This window comes from Ursus maritimus, unplaced genomic scaffold (genome assembly GCF_017311325.1).
Source record: "Ursus maritimus isolate PB19 unplaced genomic scaffold, ASM1731132v1 scaffold_15, whole genome shotgun sequence".
Taxonomy (NCBI): Eukaryota; Metazoa; Chordata; class Mammalia; order Carnivora; family Ursidae; genus Ursus; species Ursus maritimus.
Window position 1 is genome coordinate 16,434,271 of NW_024423897.1, and position 22,574 is coordinate 16,456,844.

The 22,574-nt window shown below is 35.4% G+C and overlaps 1 protein-coding gene across 2 annotated transcripts in view; it reads left to right on the top strand.

Moving 5' to 3' along the window:
- The window catches only part of CLINT1 (clathrin interactor 1), a 58,892-nt gene that overhangs the window by 13,588 nt on the left and 22,730 nt on the right, over nucleotides 1-22,574 (top strand). For both annotated transcript variants that reach the window (XM_040630358.1, XM_040630359.1), the window contains exons 2-5: nucleotides 16,614-16,718; nucleotides 17,260-17,356; nucleotides 19,001-19,109; nucleotides 20,054-20,218. In XM_040630358.1, the coding sequence (XP_040486292.1) occupies nucleotides 16,614-16,718; nucleotides 17,260-17,356; nucleotides 19,001-19,109; nucleotides 20,054-20,218 (476 nt within the window). The remainder of the gene's footprint in view (nucleotides 1-16,613; nucleotides 16,719-17,259; nucleotides 17,357-19,000; nucleotides 19,110-20,053; nucleotides 20,219-22,574) is intronic.

Below are 22,574 nucleotides of genomic sequence, written 5' to 3' on the forward strand. Positions count from 1 at the left end.
ATCTATGGGACATTTATAGAAACAAGTATTGAGGATTAATTTTCTGTAGATAATTTTTGGATGTATAGACTTATGCTTACTTTATCTGCAAACCAAACACATAATTCATTTGGAATATGAAATCCTTTTGACTTAAATTGGGGAAAAAATGGCTATATGTTGAGAGTGGCATTTTTCCAACAGTTAAAAAAATAATGTGTGTATATTAAAAAGCAACACAATTAACAGAATTTTAAATAAAACAAATATAAGGAAGTTGCACATTAAGAGTAGAAGAGTTCGAGGAATTTGATGGAGATACAACACTGCTGTTTGATTTTAACACAGATAATATCCCTTTGGTCATGTTGGGATTTATAAGGAGTAATTTGGAAAATAACATATTCACATTCCTTTTAGACTGGTAACATTTTTCAGATAGAGTTTCTTAGGATATATGATGATAATCATCTTTTAGTGAATGAATTAAAGTATATTCTGAATGCTTATATAATCTCTGATAAGAAGGCTAAAATTGTAGGTGTGCTTCTCATGTCAGATACCCATATGACAGAGAATGAGGTGTCGTACTAAAAATTGCAGAAAGCCGCAGGATGACCTGGTTTATTCATTTCATTAATATTTATTGATTGTTTAGAACTCTTTCAGATACTTGCAGTGTAGTTGTAAATAAGTTTTGGTGGAGAGAGATAAATAAAAAGAAGTAAATATATTTTTAAGTGTTATGAAGAAAAGGGGCTGAAGTAGAGAATGATGAATGGTACTATTTTAAATAGAATGGGAGAAGAAAGCCTTTCTGAGGACGTGGTGTTTATGTTAAGACTTAAAAGATTTTTAAAGAGAGTAAAGGAAAGAGGTTTCCAGAGAGAAGATATTATGGAATAAGCAAAGTGATGAAAGAGCTGGTGAGAAAGTCAAAGAACAGTACAGAAGGAACATGGAAGAAGGTGTAGTCTTAGGGAATCTTTGGCCATTGCATGGAGTTTGGATTTATTTTAAGTGTAATAAGAACCCGGTGAGGAATTTCAGTAAGCAAGGGAGTGAAATGATTCCACTGATGTAGCTACTCTTGGTGCTCAGTTGGGTAGTGGATCAGAGTGGGGGGACAAGTAGAAAGGGGCAGTGGTTAAAATTGTGATTATAACATAAGCGGTTAGGAACAAAAGCCCTGAACCTTTATCTCTGGATTCAGACTACTTAAGTTGACATCCTAAGCATACCATTTAATAGTTGTGTGGCCTTCAGTAAGATATTTAACCTTTTTGTGCCTCAGTTTCCTCATCTGTAAAATGTGAATAATAATGGTAATTGCCTCATAAAGTTGATAGATTAGATGACTTTTTTGTAAAGGGCTTAGAACATTACCTGGCTCATAGAGTTAGGTGAGTGTTTAAAAACCAGTAAATAAGGCCATCTTATGGAATAAAATGTTAAGTGGGCAATGAAAGGTGCTCAGTTGCTTGTGCTATTTGCCTTACTTGGAAAAGAATACACAAGAATTACTGCTGTGCAGAGTCTTTTGCATAGCTCTTCTGTGGTAAGAGACTGTGCAGAGTGAAGGCATGGTACTAATATGTACAAGTTTCGGTTAACAAGGTGGCATGCAAAGTGAGGGCTGCTTGTACAAGAATTACAGACTCTGTAGAGGGGAAACCTTTGGTGGCTCCCTAATCCATAGTTGACACTGAGCACGAGTAGGGGGTTTAAATTTTTTGAAGTATTTTTTAACCTTAGATTTCGGTGTTTAGCTCTTCATATGTGTCTGTGGACATAGAATTCTTGTGCTAACGTGTATCTTAACTTTTTAAGTTTTTGTTAGGGGTCAGTAAGTTAATTTTAGGGGATATAGCAAATTAACAAGTCTTTCTGACTGTGCCTTCAAAAGACCTCAGATTGAAACAGAAGAGCCTTCCGCGCGCCCCCCCCCCTTTTTTTTTAAAACAGGCTCCATGCCCAGTGTGGAACTTGAACTCAAGACTCTGAGATCAAGAGTCTCATGCTCCACTGACTGAGCCAGCCAGGTTCCCCCTCCCCCGCACATGATAGCCTTTTTAAAAAGATTGGTTTCGTGAAGCTGATATTTCTTATGTCATTCTCTGTATATTTGTTGGTCACAGGGTATTTGTTTTAGTCCTCTCTATTCATATCTTATTCCCAGTTTCTTTGTCTTACACCCACCTCCTGATACCAAGAGATTATGGATTCCATTTATGTATTCACTGGTCGGTTATTACATACCCGTTTTATGTGAGGCGTTCATGGTTAGGTACTGAGAGGGAAATAAAAATGCCTAACATATGGTGCAGTCATTTCTTGTTGTTTGAGGTGCACAGGTTCTACAGGGTCGCTGCAGACACTAAATTAGCAAATACTGAACCATCGTTTCTGGGTTAGATGTCTGTGTGCCTCTGTTCACATTTTCATCACCCAGTCAGTGCATAACCATGTTTGGTGTCTATTCCTGTATGAACACATTTATTACATATATTGTTGATTCAGCGACACTGAGCTCAGGGCCAACAACACTATACCTCATCCCTGAACAAAGCTTACCTGACACAGGTATTTTCTCTGTAGGGAACATTACAGCCTTCTTACGTTTAGGAACTCTCTAGACAGCACCTTAGCACCAGGCTTGAAGGTCACTAAACAGTGAAATCACCAACAAAAAGCACAAAGATGAGAAAAGTCATGTCATTGCATAGACCAGGAAAAGGATTCTTGTTTACAGTATGAGAACTAAAAGGATAACGCAGAGCATAACCTTTTTGGCCTTACTTGGGAATGTGCACAAAGATGACTCAAAATTTTTCACTACTCTGCACATGTTCACAAATGACCATGAAAGTGCTGTGAATATTGATTTTAGTGTTACAAAAACATTTTAGTGAGCCAGCTCCAATACAGAATCCTCAAGAAGATCAATTGTACTTGTTTCTAAAAAAACTTACAATGTTTTAAGGGGGAATTAAGATTAAGTTCATATGTAGCTGTTGTACAGGGTTCTATAATTTATAGGAGTTATAAATGTAATGTTTATTTCATCATAAGAAGGGGAAGTTGCGGGTTAGAAGGAATCAGGTAAGCTTCATTTTTGTATCTTTGTTAAAAACTAGGTTCAAATTTAACTGTGAAAGATGATTCCAGAAGTGAACAGTTACTGGGGTAAGAAAGGGCATGTTTAAATTTCAGTTGGTAATACAGTATAATTATTCCCATAAAGGAAATGAAACAGAAGTAATGGGAGGAAAGGCTAGACAGGTCGTTTGAGGCCAGATCAAGCAGATCCTGATCACCAGGACTTTTTAGTCAGAGGAAAGAAGCTGTTTAAGCTATTTCTTCAATTACTCAATAAATATTTATTGAACATCGCTATCACCAAGCCTCTTACAGGCACTGGGGATCTTTAAGTGAGAAAGACAATTTATGTCCTCTGAATGTTTTCAGTCCAGAAGGGGAGAAAGACAAGAAAACAAACATGCTTATAGTACACTAGTTTTAGTTTTAAGTCAGGATAAAGAACAGGGTACTATGAAGTGCATATAAGCAGATCCCCAGAGTTAAAGGAAGATTTCTTGGAGGAAGTGACATTTAAACTAAAACCTGATGATAAGGTGAAGTGAGGCCAGGGGCAGGGATGGGTAGGCAGAGAGGACTTTCAGACAGAGGGAACAGCTTGTACAAAGGCCAGAGGTGAGAATGACAGTGATGGGACTAAAAAAGTAGACTGATAAGTCACACGAAGGACCTTTGTTTTGTCATGTTAAGGAATTTGGACTTCATTTTGAAGGTAATAAGGAAGACTTTGTAGGATTTAAAATGGGGGCTCAGATAGGACTACTATTTCAGGAAGAGTTCGCTTTGGCCCTGGCCTGGTGGGAGATAAAGAAGAAGCTGAGACAGTAGTTACAAGATTGTTGGCAGTAATCTGGATGAGAAATGGTCATGACCCTGGTCTAAGGTAGTGTCAGTGTAGGTAGGGAGAAGTAGATGGACATATTAGAGATACTTACAAACTACACAAGAAAAGGCCAGGGAATGGATTTGATGCTGGATAGAAAGAGGGGAGGGAAGTAATCAGTTATAATGTTGAAGCCATAACTGTGGATGGTACTGTCCATTGATACATGAAGAGGAAAATGTTTGGGGAAGGTGGTGATGAATTAATGGTGGGCCAACATAACCAACACTAAATATTAGGAAACTGAATCTGGTCATAGTTTGAAGGATGAATAAAGAGAATATACCCAAAATGGAGATATTGTTAAATGGATCTTGTCAAAGTCTAGGCTAGATTTTTTTCTTATGATTTTATTTGTTTATTTGAGAGAGAGCATATGCAGGCAGGGGGAGGGAAAGGGAGAAGCAGACTCCCCTGCTGAGCAGGGAGCCCAAGGCAGGGCTCAGTCCCAGGACCCTGGGATCAGGCCCTGATCTGAAGGCAGATGCTTAACTGACTGAGCCACCCAGGCACCCCCCCCTCCCCCAGTGCAGCATGAACAGGTCTTGGAAATTAACGGGAAGTAGGCATTGAGGGAAATGCTCCCAAAGATGACTCCAAACATCCAACAACTGCATGCAGCCCACTCAGCTTTATGACGCGCCTGCAGATCATTTTTCAGGATGAGAAATAATGAAGCTGCCTTCATGTTGCTCCTTCTCAAATACGTGGAAACTAATATTTTACTGTGAAAAAGCAGCTCTAATCTGTAAGAAGAATAATTTTTTCACCCTTGGGACTTGATAAAAGCTAATTCCTTTTTGAGTATCTCATGTATGTATTTGATCAGTCCTTGTGAAAAATGTTACCCCTGCATCAGGGGGCCCAGAAAAACAGCAGTCAGTGTGAGGGTAAGGGCCTGTGGGAAGAGGCAATCCCTTTCTCTTCTTGAGCTCTTTGCCCTATTCTGTTCATTCAACAATGTGTTATAAAATATCATAAAATAAGCCAAACATGTAGGAAGAAAGGAAAGATGTTTAATATAGGGTTATTAAAAGGATTGAGAAATTAACACTTAAAGCTAAAAATAGAGAACTTTGAAGGGATTGGGATAAAGTTTAAAAGTTTTTTTAAAAAACCCAGTGGAAAAAGGCACAAAAAGTAAAACTGGTGAGACTTAAACAAGAGAGGAAACTGAAATCAACAGTAAAGATCAGTCAAGAGGTTTTTTTAATATGTAAAGCAAGATAAAAGGCTGAAAGTCAGCCATCAGATAAGAATTTAAGAATATAAAAATAAAAGGTTAAAGGAAAAGCTATCCATTAAGAAAAAATAAGAAATAACAGGTACTAAAAACGAGTGGTAAGAGGAAAGGTATAGACAGTTTTGGAAGTCTGATATAAAGGGCAGTTCTTAAAATTAGTGCATACCAGCGTGGGTTTTTTGGGACACTTAGAAAATGTTCCAGGGAGAAGGTATGTTATACCCAAAGTTTTAGGAATGTTAATATAGTCCCCTCTTGGAGACACTCAGTGCAGTTTAGAATATAGTCTCTGAGAAGTGCTGTAGTAACAAATTTGCCTTTGTTATATGTAACATCTCCCAAACCTTAGCATGTTTTACAAATGGAAATCTTAAGGTTACAGAGATGGACAATAAAAAAGAAAAAATCAGCTGGAATTAGAAAATAGATTTGGGTTGGGGCTGCCATTCCTAGGGAATAGTCTCCAGCACTGTTCTGCCCGTAGCCAAAAGACAGCAACATGACACCCTTACTTTCTGGTCCTACGTCCAAAGCTGTCTTGAGAAAGCTTTTATCTGTGCAGACAGGGCACTGATCTAACCTACAGTCTGCTGAGCCAGAGGAGTGGAAACTGATCCTCAGCAGAATTAAATCAGCTCAGCCATGGGACACTGCCTTAGCAAGTGAAGAGAGGTTTTATATACAAATGCTGTTTTTCTTTTCCTTAAGAGAGATTAATTTTTTCACTATGTAAATACAATTTTAAACACTGTTTTTCATGGGTTTTTTTTTTTTTCCTTCTAGGTTTTGTCCACAGGCACATTTTTTTTTTTTAAAGATTTTATTTATTTATTTGACAGAGATAGAGACAGCCAGCGAGAGAGGGAACACAAGCAGGGGGAGTGGGAGAGGAAGAAGCAGGCTCGTAGTGGAGGAGCCTGATGTGGGGCTCGATCCCATAACGCCGGGATCACGCCCTGAGCCAAAGGCAGACGCTTAACCGCTGTGCCACTCAGGCGCCCCAGCACATTTGTTTTTATGTAGTTGATAGTGGTTAGTGTTCATCAGTTTTGTGTTGTGAGAGCTCTTTTTCTACAGCGGTGAAAGGAAAAGTATTTTCTAGCATGGCAGCCTCTGCCTGTTCCATTGCTGTATTGTTCCAAGCATCATTACTACCACATTTTGGAAGCAGCTTTTTATCCTGCTTTCCTAAACCACTTAACGCCTCCTTTTCTTTTGCCAGCCATAGAACATCCCCTCCCCAAATCTTTTTTTTTTTTTTTTTTTTAAGATTTTATTTATGTGACAGCCAGCGAGAGAGGGAACACAGCAGGGGGAGTGGGAGAGGAAGAAGCAGGCTCCCAGCGGAGGAGCCCGATGTGGGACTCGATCCCGGAACGCCGGGATTACGCCCTGAGCTGAAGGCAGACACTTAACGACTGCGCCACCCAGGCGCCCCAAATCTTAGTGCCACCAGAGTGCCTCTCTGGAAAATAACTCTTTAACATCATGGGACTGACTAGTGAATGGTTGGGACAGCTTTCTTGTAAGCCTGTCATCTGCTGCCCAACTCATGGTAGCAGCAGCAGCTATCCTAGAGGGAGAGTAGAAGGGCTTTATATAAATCAAGACCCATGAACATCCAGACATTTCCTAGTTTAATGATTTGTGCTCTTGCAAAGGAAACGGCGTAGAAACCAGGTATTGTGGCCCTTAAATGCTTTGTTCAGCCAGCCACCTCATGGAGTGAATTATACGACCTTATTTTTGGCATTTTGAAAGTTCAGAATTCTGCAATTTCTGATATTCCTGAATTGTAGACATAAAACATCATGCTAGATAATTTCCCTTCTTATTATAATAGCTTAAAAGTCTTTGTTTTTGGTATAATTTGCTTTGGGATGTGCAACTCCAGTAGTAGATATGAATGAGTTTAGTGAATCCCAAAAAATTAAGAGACTTTATTTTATCAGCTGATGTCATATTACCACTAAAGGAGAAATTGCTGCTTTATGTGAAATAAAACCATAGCTCACAGTTGGTGGTACACCAAAATAAGGAGAGTGAACTTCAAAATATAAATTGTCTTGAGTATAAAATAGCAATTCTGTGCTGGGGCTTGTATTGATAGATACTTATCCTATCTCTTAGTAATACTCATTTCCAGATCTTTGGCCACTTCTTAATAATAGAATTGTTTTTGTCTTGCTATATACTTACATCCTTAAAATCTTCATTTCGGTGTCTACACTGGGTCAGATAGGCTGCTAGTTACCATAACTATAAAGTTCTGCAACAGTGAATGAGATGTGGGTAAGTAATAGACTTAATGCTAGTTTACTGTAAGGGGCCATATAAAGAATATCTTCAAACTAAAAATAATACATATTGGCAGAAAAATAACCATGTGTGCTGAATGGTAGGTACTTACCATTTCATTTCATCTCCTTTATACATAGGAACTCTCTGAGATGAAGAACCTTGAGAACAAAGTGGTTGATTTGTCCAGGGATCCGAGACAATTCAGACCCTATTAATTTTTTAATAAATTATTGGTCAGTTAATATACATATTATTTTGCTTTTCTACAAAATAGCCATAAAAGATGAAGCAGATTATGAAAATACATAAATGTGCAGTATTTTCCTTTAGGGTGGCCTTGTGTTTTGGAACAGTTCCTGGAATCAGGGCCCATTTTAATGTTTGAAAATGAGTTGCTATCAAATGGGTTATTTTATTTGGTATTGCTAACCACTGAAGTTGTAAGGAAAGGGAAATAGTTTTATAGTTTCTTCCTCCCACAGGTCATAATTTAGTTGTGGACATCAGGATGTTTTTCTTGGCTTATCTCATTCATGTAGTTTTTCTTGCACATCTGTTACATAAATTACTAAACTATTTCCTTGAAAAATTGCCAGTTTAAGTCACACTTAATAGTGATCAAGAGGTCGGTAACTGTTGGAAAAGAGAATTAAATGACAGACTTTGAGGGGCAGAAATCCAACTACCATCCTGGTTTAGGTATTTTTTTGTTTTGGATCAGTTCCTAAATTTTTTGAGGCATTGGAATAATTATGTGTGTCTTCTAGTGTTTCCCAAAAGACTTTAATGTGGACTATAACAATTAATGACTTTTTAACATAAAAAGGTATTTTAGTCACTACTTCCATAAGTTCTTATCTTTGAGGGATCAATTTATGTAAACATTCTAATCTGGTACATAGTTTGCCATGTGAAACTAAATTTGGAGTATTGACTTTTTTAAGACTTACTCATTTTATGTAACCTTTCCTGACCTCGAATTCTACGTAAACCATAAAATAATGATTTTCTGTGGTGTCTTTTCGGAAAAAGTTCATAAGACATTAGTTACGCTAGTTACATTTTAGGACAGCTTTACACTTAAGTGATGAATATATCAATTGTGAGAAATCTCAGAAACTTTAGATGTAAGTGGTTAGTTTTGGCTTATGTAAACTGATATTGAGTCAATACTGGAAATTCTCCTGGAATGTTAGGTAAACTTCCATAAGCAAGGGACCAAGTATTTATTTAAATGTACAATTTGAAATTGTATGGATTTGGAATGCTAGTTTGAAAGCTTAAAGTCTTTAAATGAAGATCTCATTTGGAGTACTGATGATCTGTAATGGGTATATTTACAGATTAGAAGAGAAAATATGTCATGTCAGCTAATGTCAGTTACTGATAAAAGTTCTTAAATATTTTTTGCATTACACTTCCTACTATGTAACCATTCACCTTTCTAAAATGTCGATTTTTTTTTTTTTAAGATTTATTTTAGAGAGAGAGGGGGGCTTGGCCAGGGGGGAAGGGGTTCGTTGGGGAGCCGGGGAGAAGAAGAGAGAATCTCCAGTACACTTGAACTGAGTGCAGAGCCGACGGGGACTCGATCCTAGGACCCCAAGACTGTGACCTGAGCCGAAACCAAGAATCAGATGCCCATTTGACCGAGCCACCCAGGTGCCCCTAAAATGTAGCAGATTCTTGATGTCTCTGTTGAGTTTTGACTTTTTAAAATAAATTTAGACTTACTAACAGGGAATAATGTATAATTTTGTTATGATCCAAATCTGATTTACATCTGTGGGAACAAGTCACTTAGCTATAAGCCAGTCATTGGCATCCACAGGGCAGCTCGGTTTTGTTATGCTACAGCTCTGGGGCTGTTGTAACAATTTCTTTGTGAAAAACAACTCAAGAAGGCCAGCCTCCAGTACTGTAGTGAATGTGGCAGAACCTAAGAAAATGATGAGTAACAGAAAATAGTAGTGTTACAAAGTGTATTTAGAGAGGAACACATTGGGTTTGATAGTACCTTGGATTGAAGACAATGAAATCTATATGGAAACAATAAAAAAATTATAAAAAGTGTTCTGCCATGCATAAGTTCCCTACCTAAGGATGAACTCTTGATGAATCTATTGGTTACCCTGTGTTGGGGAAGTATAATATGTACAGGATACTTTAAACTCTTGATCAAATCTGGGAGACTATCAGAAGCCTGTACAAACATTTGTGTTTTCATAATTTTGATGGTAAACAAAGGTCTTCAATTAATCGTCCACAAATGTTAGGTTTGTTCTTAGTCTTTTCTACCTGCAGAGTATGTTTAACATGTGTTAATTTGCTTCCAATTGTCCCCCCCAAAAAAACATGAAAATATATTTTTATAGAATTTATCTTTCTACTTTATCTGTAAATAGTACGAACACAGTCTAAAAATTTGAGTTAAGATTATGAGAATATTGAGCTGTATCAATTAACAGTGTTCAGTAATAGGAAAACATCAAGAATGATTAAATTTTGTACTCCCAGTTCACCTCCATGATAGTACTGGACTGAGCTATTAACTGAAATTGAAGGCCAATCTCAATCAGAATGGATCAAAGAATTTGGTAGCAGAATGATGGAAGAATAGCATTTGGCTTAGAAAAGAGTTATGTATAGTCCTTAATTTTCTTACAACTTAAAACAATTAGAATTTCAGTTAGAATTACATCAGCTAGAGGTACTTTTCTATTGTCATGTGAGGAACACTTGAAGGTGTTTCTGAACATTAATACGTTTTCTGTGGTTTTCATGTCTTAGGCAGGCAGCTTGAGTTTGGATTTAAGCAGTTTTTCTGTCTGTACTATGTTTTTAAAATGTTCTGGGTGTCCAGTTATAGTGTCTAACTTGATCTTTGAGTATCCAGAATTACCTTAAAAAGAACTTTATTGAAGCTTTAAAAAGAACTATGGGACTCTTCTCCTCCCTCATTAAAGCCTGTCAGTAAACTGTTCTTTAGTATTTATTTGGTGTTAATTTTTTTTACTATGATAGCTGAAAGATGAGGTGTATTATTTCAGTGCAAGTTCTTCATGGTTATTTTAAAAAGCGGAGTTTCATGTTTCAGCATTTAGTATTTTAATGTCCCCTCTTGAAAAGTAAAGAGGAAAACAGAAGGTGCATAACCCAGCATTGTCCTCTGTGTAAATAGGTGAAGTCGTAAATAATATGCACATGAGCATCCCACATATTTATGATGTAAGTGGATTGAAATAGGGCATATGTTTTTTAAGTAACAAGGTTACTCTCCTGAAATCTTGCTACAGCAGAAGAATGGATAAGAGAGTCTCAGATTTTTGATGTCTTCAATTTCAGTTTTTCCCTATTTAAACTTTTTTTTTTTTTTTTTTAACCTTGCTTAATTTTAAGATTGTGTTTCGGTCGGGGCACATTGGTTTCCTCCTTTCCAGTTGAATACTTTGTATTTAAGATTTAGTAAAACCAAGGAAAATCCAAAAACCAAGTAATTTCTATGACTAAGAATATATTTCTTTAAAGATTAATTCAGCATTTAGTTCTGTTAGTAGCACAGTTTGTGATGTCATCTTTTTTTTTTAAGATAGAGAAGGAGGGGCAGAGGGAGAGAGAGAATCTTAAGCAGGCTCCACCCTCAGCATGGAGCCTGATGGAGGGCTCCATCCCACCACCCTGAGATCATGACCTGAGCTAAAATCAAGAGTTGGATACTTAACCAGCTGGTCACCCAGAAGCCCAGATACCATCTTACTATATTAACTAGCAAGCTTTTTCTTTTAGGTTATATGATACTACAATTCTCTAATTGGTAGGGCACTGAGGCATAATAGAACATGGGCTTTGGAATTAGAAAACCTAGCAGAGTTTGAACATCAGTTGTTTACTAATCATGTGATACTGAGTGAGTTTATTTAATTTCCTCTCTCTTAACTCATTTTTTCTATTTGGTAGAAGGGGCTGCTGCTGGTAATGACAGCATGGCAGCACTAGAGAGAAACTGGCCAGCATTAGGTTTGTTATATTTTTTCTTCTGTACTTTCGATATTTATTTTATTTTCTTCTGGTGTGGAGGGAGCACTATAGTTTATTCCTTGCATTAGCACTTTAGCTATTTTATATCTAAAATACTATATAATCAAATATAATAGCATTTGCTTTAGCAACATGAATTTTTCTACTGAACCATTGCTTGTGTTGACATTTTTCATTGCTTTGTGTTTTATTTTCAGATCAAGAAAAGACTTTTTTTAATGGGTAGCAGATATCCAGCCAAGTAGATGAATCAGTTTTTCCACCTCCCTACACCATTTCTATGCAACCTCAGATTTCTGCTAACAATGAAAGTTATGGATTTGTTGAATTTAGGAGTTCTAGACTTCTTGGTTGTTGATCACAAATTTGATTCTGTTCACGGGACTGTAATAACATGTTACTTGATTTTAAAATATGAGTATTGAACCTATAAAATGTTCGGCTTGCAAATTAGGGTAATGTTGTAAAGGCCATCCCCTGATGAAAAATGAATATCACATGGTCTCTTACTAAACTTATAGAGCAGGTATTCTTAAAACTATTGTCGTAATGTTTTGGCCAGAAGCTTTAAAAAAAAAAAAAAAAAAAAAAGGAACAAGCATTAAAAAAAAAAAAAAGGAACTTGTTACCTGAGAAAATTTTCTTTTTTGGTGTTCATTTTATGGGTGTTCTGTTATTTTAAAGTTATTGAAAGATGGAAACTTTACAGGGAGCATATGATAGTTTCACCTGTAATGTAAAAGTATCTTCTGAAATCTTTGTAACATTGAGAAAAAGAGGTGACTTTTAGATGTAAGTTTTAATGTTCAGGAACCATTCTTTCCTAAAAGAGTTTCTTAAGAACATGTTAATTTTAGTATTAGGTACTTAAATTGTTTCCTGTCGTTTTACACATATAGCACTTGGTATACATATTGTGGTATATATACATATACTTTAGTTACTAGTTCGCTGCACTTACTAGCCTGATAAAAGAAGACTTTGGAAGCACAAATAATAGTATGGTCTACAATGATGCTTATTTGCCTAAAAAGAGTTAAAATGTTGCTAATGATGTTACATGTGCAGATGATACAGTACTGATGATAACAGTACTTTCTATTTTTAATGGCATTTAATACTTTTCCCTTGGTTACAGTATAATGTTCATGGGAGGAAATTCAGAAAATACAGGAAGGTATGAAGAAAAAAATACTATTACTTAAAACCATTACTTTGAAAGCTGTGTCTCTGTCTCTTGTTGCCTGGACTCTCTGTGTCTGTAAGTGTGGATGGACATACGCATGCATACAATAAAACACAGATTTAAAGGTCTAAAAGAAAATACTGCTAAATATTTTCCTGATCTCAGAGTGAAGTCTTTATAATAAGTTTAAAACAAAAAGAAGAAAACATTAAAAATATAACCCTATTTTTTAAAAAAGGAAGTAAAATTAAGGCAAGCTGGGAAAAATACTTCTTACTACATCAGTCTGTTTCAATTTCCTTATTCCTTTGTTAGCCTGTAGAACTGAATTATACCTAAGCTTTACCCTTTCTCTTGGTGTGTAGTTTTGTTTTAACAAAGCATGTTCTTGAACTTTTTGACAGGAAAAAACTATCAGTAAGGACTATTCAAAATTTTTCTTGTCAGTCATTAATGCAGATTAGAAGAAGCATTAACCATGTATAAGTAAAAGCCCCATTTTAGCTTTTACTTTCAACAAGTCTTGCCTCTAAAACCTGGACCCAACCTGTTATTAAAGAAAATACTTTGGTATTTTATCAGTAGTGGGTGGTGAAATAAACAGAAAATGAGGGATAAAGAGGAGAGCCAAAATGAACACTAATAATTTACAAAGTGAGTAATCAACCCTTGAGTAATTAACATTTGCTCTGTGGATACAGCCATAGAAGCATGTGTGCGGAATTTGAGGGCAGTAGCTTTCAGCATTCAGCATTATAGATCCAGTGAGTGAGTGGTGCTGGCTTGTCCAGGATTAAGTACTCTCACAGGAACTTCCCTAGCTCTGTCCTACCTATTGGGGTCTTGTGAGGAGCAAATGTAAAAGCACTATGGGCGCAATGAAGCCTTACTGATACAAGCAGTAATGATTTTAATTGTGGATTTTATCCTTGTACAAAGCAGTGGTTCAGTGTTGCTTTAAGGTAAAATCTTCAGAACATGAGCAGCTTCTTAAATTCTTCACGCTTTGGTTATTTCCTGGTAATTTCCTATAATTTTGTTTGTAGAACACATCCCAGACCTTTGTCTGAGTTTTGTGTGTGTGTTAAAAAACTGTTGGGAGAGCCCCCTCTAGTGTCTGAAGTATCCATTTTTAAAAGATTTTTGTCACTTACAGAAGTTTAAGGAATTAAACTAGCTATTTTTCCTTTCACATCTGGACATAATTTCTTTTTTGGAGGGGGGCGAGGGAAGGGGTTATTTTCCTTTTTTAAAAAGGTCACTGGAATTATGGGTAGGGTGTGGATTAAGGGCAGCAGAAAACATGGGAAAGGAAGGATCAAAATGCCATTTCTACCTTTTTAGAAGTAGTTATTTTTAAGTGAGCTGGAATAAGGCCAAACTATACAGTGTCATGTTGTTTTGTTTTAGTTTACATTTGTTTCTGAATTAGGTGCAGCTTAAAAATACTTTGTTTTGGAATTCTTTACGCCCATCAGATCTCAGAGATCTTTGCAGTTTCTGAAAGCAGCAGTTTCACTAGAAAAAATGGCTTTAAAATAGAGCCTGGTTTTCTTCATGAAAGTTGTTAACTTTGTTACTTTTTGTTATTATCGTTGCCATATCTTTTTGTGGATATACTTTGTAACTATATTGTAAGTGTTCTAATGCTAAGTTGTCATTTTACATAGTTCCCATTGTTTTTCAACCAAGGAAATAAGGCGATTCTTAAATTATTGGCTCTCTGCCACCTCTCCCTGTAAACACACAGCACTCAAACACACAGGCCTTCAGCTAAGAATCTTGTGAAGGGTTAGAGAAACAGGACCTTTCTCATTTGACCCATGGGCTTTTGTAGCTTGAACAAGGAAAGTAGTGTTCTGAAAGCTACAGCATTTATGAAGGCTCTAGTAAAAATATTTCATGTGCATGGACTAGAGATTAACTCCTTTCATCTTGTTCTCTAGCAAATTAAACAATGCAAACAGATTTTAAGTGCATTCTTGGTAATGAAATGCTTGGGTGAATTATAATCCTAATTGCTATTGTTCATTCCCACAGCTGCATGTTGACACTTAAAACTGCCTAAGCCACGCATTCTTCAGCCACTAGGATAAACAAAAGCATTTTGAAATCCATCATTTTGTGGCATATTAAATTGCAGATCTGTCATTGGCTGCCTTGATTTTATTTTGTTTCCATTGTTGAAGAAATTAGAAAAAAAAAGTTACTCCTTTGTATTTATACATAAAATTATTGTCAGTAGAATCATTACTGGGTTTTTATGAACATTCATTCATTAATTTTAAAGGAGGCATTGGAAGTTATGTCGCAGGGAAACAATTTGTATTTATGTTATCGAACTAGTTGATATTTTAGAGGCAGCTTTCTCCAAAATTTGAAAGAAAGTTATAGGATTTCACTTTTCTTCTTCAGTAGAACAGTATTCTGAATGTAGATCTAGAAGCTAGATTTATTCTGTGATTTGGCAAGTCATATTTGTATGTGTAATGGTTCCTTTCGAATTTGACCCAAAATCATTTATTTATCTCTTTCTTTAAAGGTAAAGAAAGAGAAATGTTTGCAATGAATTTAAAATTTATATTTCTTTATATTTGAGAAACAGGCTTGAATACCAGTTATAGTCAAAACTTCCTTACTTGAAAAAACAGAACCTTTTGATAACTGAAAAACCATAGAGCAAGAGTGGGGTATATGGAAGTAATAGTTATCAAATTCCGATTTTTCTGTTTCTGAGGCTTAATTTTAAGTGGAAGATTTGAATTACCATATCCATAGGCATCTATTAGAACAAGTGCTCAGTAATAATTGGAGCTTTAGATGTCAAATGGATACTACAAGTCACATTTTCACAGTATCTCTTTATTCCTCAGAATATCTGAATTCTTAAATCCATTTGAGTATGGAAATTCTGTTTTAATAGCCAAGTATTTTGCCATCTTGTATCTTAATTTTAAGGTACTCTTTAAAGTTAATTCTTTCTCATACAAATATTACTTAATATTTTGAAATCCTCCTAATAGGTAATTATTATCTATAATAATAATAGCAGCTAACCTGTATTGAGCAATTTCTGGGTGTCAGACACTGTGCTAATAGATACCATTTGAGGTGCTAGCCTTTGAAAGGTAGTGTTCTCCTTTCTTACTCCCATTTTGCACTGGCGGAAACTGAAATTAAGACAATTAGGATAATTTTGCCAAAAGTCACAGAGTAATTGGAGTCAGTTCTGACTCCTGGAACCCGTGATCTTGACCACTGTTGAAAGTCTTAAGTGAAAATTGAATATGTTGTAATACAGTTTCCTGATGGAATATTATGTAGCCATCAAAAGTGAGGCTTGTGGTGACCCACAGTGACATAGAAAACATACAAGTGAAAAAAGACCAAGGGATTACAGTTAAATGTTCATATTTTTAGTGTTATCTTTGGTTTGTCATTGCTTTTTTTCTTAATGCAATATAAATAATGTTCTGCTCTTATATAATTTTGCTAATTTACAGAAATTCTGTAAAGAAACAAGAATGCATGTAAACCAGATCTGGTCAGAAAATGGACAACTTAGTTTTATAATAGACCCTAGCATGTTCAATTTCCTTTTTAATTTGACCCAAAGCCATTTTTTACTGGACTTATTCCAGCTCTAATGTAATCTCTCATTTGTATTCTGGAAGGCTAATGGAATAGTAAAATTTTCTTAAATATAACTTAAATGTGTTGTATAGCGTCCTCGAAGTAGCTTATGCACAAAAGATGTTTTCTTTCCCACCCTGTAGAGGTATCTCATTAAGACACCCAGTAGTGTCATTATTAAGTTTTCATGTGTTTCTCAGTTTTGATGCTAATCTTTGTGTGTATGTGCGTGCATTTTTTTTTCTCTGCAGCACCAATGTGGTTATGAATTATTCAGAGATCGAGTCTAAGGTTCGAGAAGCAACGAATGATGATCCTTGGGGACCTTCTGGGCAACTCATGGGAGAGATTGCCAAGTAAGTGATAATTTGACTCAGCAGTGCAGAAAGAATCCAACTATCTTTACATAGAAATATGAAATTTGCTTTCAGTTTTAAACAGTTTAGCTGCCAGATATAAATTTTGCATAATCATTCCGATATTAAAGGAGGAAGTTTTATGCAGAGTCCATTTCCCCTTAAAAATGAGCTCAAAAAAGTAAAAATTTTTAAATGAAGTTTAAAGACTTACTGTAGCTTTTCATAAAATTTTGACAAATGTGTATAAAATAACTTGAAATAAAGTTAGGAAAATTTTTTTTGATGAACATCTTGACCACTATCCTGGTAAGTAAAGGGCTTATAAAAGATGATATTAATTAGTGGGGTTTACATGTGTGCTACATATTATACAGACTGTGAGAAAAATATTTTTATGGAAGTATATCTAAATTTTTTGAATTAAGCTTATTAAATTTTTTAAGCTCTTTGGGAAAACACAGTAACTTGGAACAAGCCTGCCATCTACTGTCAAAATTAATATATTACAAAGTGTTGAGAAAGATTATTTTTTTTTCAGGGCTACATTTATGTATGAACAATTTCCAGAGCTTATGAACATGCTTTGGTCACGAATGTTAAAAGACAACAAAAAAAATTGGAGAAGAGTTTACAAGGTATGGACATCAGTTTGTTTTTATTATTTGACATGCTGAAAACAAATGCTTGAAATTTTAAGGTATACATACATAAGAGATCATGAAGGACACTAAGTCCTCAAATAGAATATTCTTAAACAGGTAAAAGAAGTAGATTTGCTACAGGTGTTGTTTTCTAGTCACCATAAACAACCATTCTGAATGTATAAAAATTAATAATACCTATAAATATTTTCATTTTATTAAAATTTTTCCTTCTGGAAATATATTTGTGCGTATCAAAGTAATGAATCTACAGTGGATGTATATTTAGTGGATGAGCAATTAAGATGAAAACCACAGTCTAATATGGTTTCTCATCTCTGCATAAAAATTTGCCTAATTTATAATAGTTTTTTTTTTTTAAAGATATTATTTATTTGACAGAGAGAGACACAGCGAGAGAGGAAACAGAAGCAAGGGGAGTGGGAGAGGGAGAAGCAGGCTTCCCGCCGAGCAGGGAGCCCAACGTGGGGCTCGATCCCAGGACCCTGGGATCATGACCTGAGCTGAAGGCAGACACTTAACGACTGAGTCTCCCAGGCGCCCCTAATTTATAATAATAACGCAGTGTTGTGCACCAGAAATATGTTAGTTTAAAATATAATTGGAAATTCTAAAACATATTAAAATTCTAACATTATAAATTTCCAAATACGTACTTTTTATCGGATTCCTTTCATTTAGTTCTGATTTCATCATATAATGTGGAATTCTAAAGATCGTCATCTGTTTTCCATACCCACAATATTTTCTTAATACTCAGAATTAAGTTTTTCTGTGCTTTCAAAATGGTATGTAGTATTTATATTTGAAACTTTAAAAGCAATATTTTGGCTTTCAGGATTGAAGAGCAGTGCTTTATTTAGTTCCATGTTTTTCATGTTATTTGTTTCTGAAAACATTCAGTGTCATTCCCTCAGTTTGTATATTTGTGATGAAATAGTTGATATTTCTATATGTGAGGTTTGTTCCAAACAAAGTTAAGTTCAGAATGCATAATTCAGTGGTTTTTAGTGTATCCACAAAGTTGTGCAGCAGTCACTACTACCTAATATCAGAGTATTTTCATCACCCCAAAAAGAAACCCCATAAAATGTTTTTTTCTCTTATTTGTTGGCGACCAGTTTTTGAAACAAAAGTCACATCGTTAACTTCCAAATTTAATTTGATTCGTGGAAAATTCTGTGGGATCATATAGTTACCAAATAATTTGGTGAATTATTCTTGTTAAACTGATATTTCAAATAGCTCACAGTTCTGTACTGCCCATATGAAATGTAAAAATTGAGCCACTTTCTAAAAGTTTAGTGTTCATTTGTATCATACATTCAGATATTTCTTAACATCACAGAGCATTTTTTTTAAATCTTTTGACACATGGAGTCCAGTAGACAGCTTGTAATTATTTACTGTGGTTACAAGAGGAATTTCAAATTGATAATATAAGTTTTAAACCATGTATTTAAAGTCCAGTGTCAGGTAAAGAAACTCTCTCTGGCTCTCCCTTCCCCCCACAAAGATTAATTTATTTGCTAATGTTGGAATTATTTTTTTAACCATTTACCAAAGCTCTACTGGAATTTATTTTGTTAAATCATTTGGTGCTTTGTATTTTTACAGTCATTGCTGCTTCTAGCTTACCTCATAAGGAATGGATCAGAGCGTGTTGTTACAAGTGCCAGAGAACACATTTATGATTTGCGATCCCTGGAAAATTACCACTTTGTAGGTGAGCAATAGAAAAACCTTATAAGCAAATTAAAACAGTAGTTGGAGTTGTCAGTCACCTGAACCAGCTTAGAAGCTTCTCCGCTCTAATTAGAATGTGACTATTGCTGGTTGTGTGACGAGTGCAGAATCCAAGACATGGGGCCCTAGAGTATTAATTAGTGAAGACAAGAACTTGCAGAAAAGACTGGCTAATAACAACAGAACCAACACAACATGAGTGTTCGGGTTTATATTAAAATATGCACTGGAGACTGGTCCCCTGTGGTGTCCATAAAGGAATAGCTTTAATCATATGGGAAGAAAAGGTTAGAGCTCCAAAACACACACATCTGTTTGAAGCTGGGGTTTTTTTTTTTCCTCCCACCAAATAATATTTACTGTGGAAAGGCAGCAAGGCCAGAGTGTGTTTTGAATGTGAACAAGGATACAGAATAAACCACATTTCATTTTGTAGTGTACCCCAATTGAAAGCACTTTAAAAATTCCGTTTTTTAGCTGCACTAAATTCTGGTAATTAGTATTTCCAAACTTATATTGGGGAAACCAAAGCATTTGAGTATATTTTAGTCATTAAAATGTTAAAGTGGATCTTTTGTTGTTGTTGTTAAAATACTGTAGGAAAAGAAAACATTTATAGATATAAGTCTTTTTCATATGGTCATCATTAGTAATCTTTCATTGATCTTGCATACCACCAATATCTGTAGTCCTTGTTAATTCATCTTAACATGCTCTTAGAAGCCAGAATTGCATCTCAAGACTTAGAATTTGCCAATGAGAAAATGGCAAAATTCAGTAGCACTATTTGCTGCTTCTTGTTAATTTTAAATATTGAAGTTGGTTTTTTTATGTTGAATTTTCATGTCTGTTTTTTGTGTTAAAGGGTTTGATACTTATTAATTGAATTCTTAAGGTTTTGTTTCTCCCTTACCATCCTCACAGATGAGCATGGCAAGGATCAAGGTATAAATATTCGCCAGAAGGTGAAAGAATTGGTTGAATTTGCCCAGGATGACGACAGGCTTCGTGAAGAGCGAAAGAAAGCAAAGAAGAACAAAGACAAATATGTTGGGGTTTCCTCAGACAGTGTTGGAGGATTCAGATACAGTGAGTATCAAAGACAAACTGGCACCTAAGCATTCGTTTAGCTTCCTGGGTTTATTTTAAGAATCACTGAGATACGAAAGACCAAAATTCCCCCTTCTCCCCCCAAAATAGAATATTAAAGTATACAAAGTACTCATTTTGGCTTCTATTACGTGGATATTAGGAATCTTCTTTTCTATTTTTTACTTTTGCGGGTTCAAGAATATGATTTTAACCATTAGTCGTTAAATGACTATGAACTTTAAACTGACACACAGAATAAAACTCTTCCCTCTTGGAATTACCATTTTTAAAAAGAAAAAAGGATTTCTCTACTTCACTGTTTGGAGCATAAAAATACAAAGTTTGAAGAGCTTCATCTTCCTAATTTGAAACAAATTAGCTCTGTTTTGGGCCAAAAATAGGTAAGTTTCCTTATAAGTTAGTTTTGCCTCAGTCTCTTCCCTTAATTAAGCAATACTTTAATTTGACATAGAAAAAGGTGACTAACAATGCCATCAATTTTTCACCTAGGCCTATCACTTTCTTGTTCCTAACACATTTAAGAGCAGCTAGAACACTGATCGCTCATGTTTATTTTTAATGTAATAATATAGTTTCCCCAAAATAGATCACTAGGTACTAGGAAGAGGCACAGAAAATAAGAACTTTCTGTTACAGCATGTCCCTTTGGCCTCATTCTGTCTTCTGTAAGCTCTGACCATCCCCTGGTCATTTTGTGTATACACAGACAGGCTAGTGCTATGTATACTTAGCCACAGATTGGGATTTCCCAGCTCCCCCCAACCCATATCTTAGTTTTTTAATATTTGGATTACACTGGGATCTCAGAACTCCTGCATTGGAACCGTGTAAAAATTTTCTATTTCTTATCTTGTGATCATCTACAAAATAATATCTTCACTCCTTCGCTTCTTTGCTTCCTTGCTCTCAAAGAAAAAATACTATACTTAATTGCTAAAGGATGTTTTTAACAGGAAAATTCTTTTATGACTAAGCATCACAAAAAGTCAATTCTTGAATTGGGCAAAAATATTTCTCTTAAATCATGTAAATATGTTTTGGAGTTTTTATTTGTTTAGGGGAGTAACAAGTTTTTGGATTATTTGCCTAAGTAGTATTTTATTCTTTAGCTTTTTCAAAGTAGTTAGTGCAATTTAGTGTGTTTTTGAGGAGAAATTGCTATTTGCAATTCATTTCCTCGTTCTACTTGCTTGTAACCCTCTTTTAACCAGCACAATAATGTAATTAGATAAACTTATGAAATTAAGTTCTCAGACCCAGTCACAGTGAACTAATTACAACATCTGCAGTAGAGAGTTGAACATTTTATGTATTTGCATCACATTCTTTTAAAATTATTTGTGATGTTGCATATATTGTTCAAAGACTTAACTAATCAAGTTTAGCTATTTTATGTCTGTTCATTTTGACCTTAGATGGTGTCTTGCCAGTAATCCAGTATCTTTGACACCCATTTAGTAGGATATCCATCACACTAATCAGTTTTGTTTTCATCTGCTTTCATTTTTCCTATAAATTTGTCTTTTCAAAGTCTAGCTTATCACATTTTCATTGAAATGTACGTTCACCTTATTGGAAAACCATTCATTTTTGTAAAACCACCTGGTTAAAATTTTGTGATATTCTCTTTGAGTTGGTGGTCACTTTCAGATCTAGTGGACATATTTTAAAATCCTCTTAGAAAAAATTTGGCTTTGCAGTTTTAGCAGGCAGATCTGCAAAATGGTTTTATTTAGTCTCCAAAGGGCTTTTTTGCCACCAGAACTCATTCACAAAAGTTCAACACAAAGGCTTAGCCACCTTTTGATTATTTTGTTATTTCTCATTGCACTTTCCCTCTTCTCTCCCGCCTGCCTTAGTTTTCATTGTTTTCTTCTTTTTAACCTCATCTGATTTCTCTGTACCTTCTACTCTTGCCTTTTTGGTTGACTTTGGGTGTGGAAGTGGAGCGGTTTTGTTTAGTGTTTAGAATCCTTCTCTCTCCGTTAGGCTGCCAAGGTCAAGGTCTAAAACAAATTTTGACATTTTGGGGTTTTTGTTTACTGCCATGATCTATTCTTTTCATTCTCAAATTCCAACAGAGTCTCCCTAGGTTTTGCCATCCCGGCATATGTTTAGACTTGGTGTTTGAATAGATCATCACTGTTCTGAACTGCTTGAGCATATTTCATGATTGTGGTCTGTGTAGTTTTGGGTGGTTAGAATATTCTTCTCTTTTTATAATAATTAAAAGATGCTTTCCCATGCCATGAAATCCATTGAGTTATTTTTCTAGTTTGACACTTAAAGGATGACCGTAATTTTCAGCATATTTACAGCATTTCAGGACGTG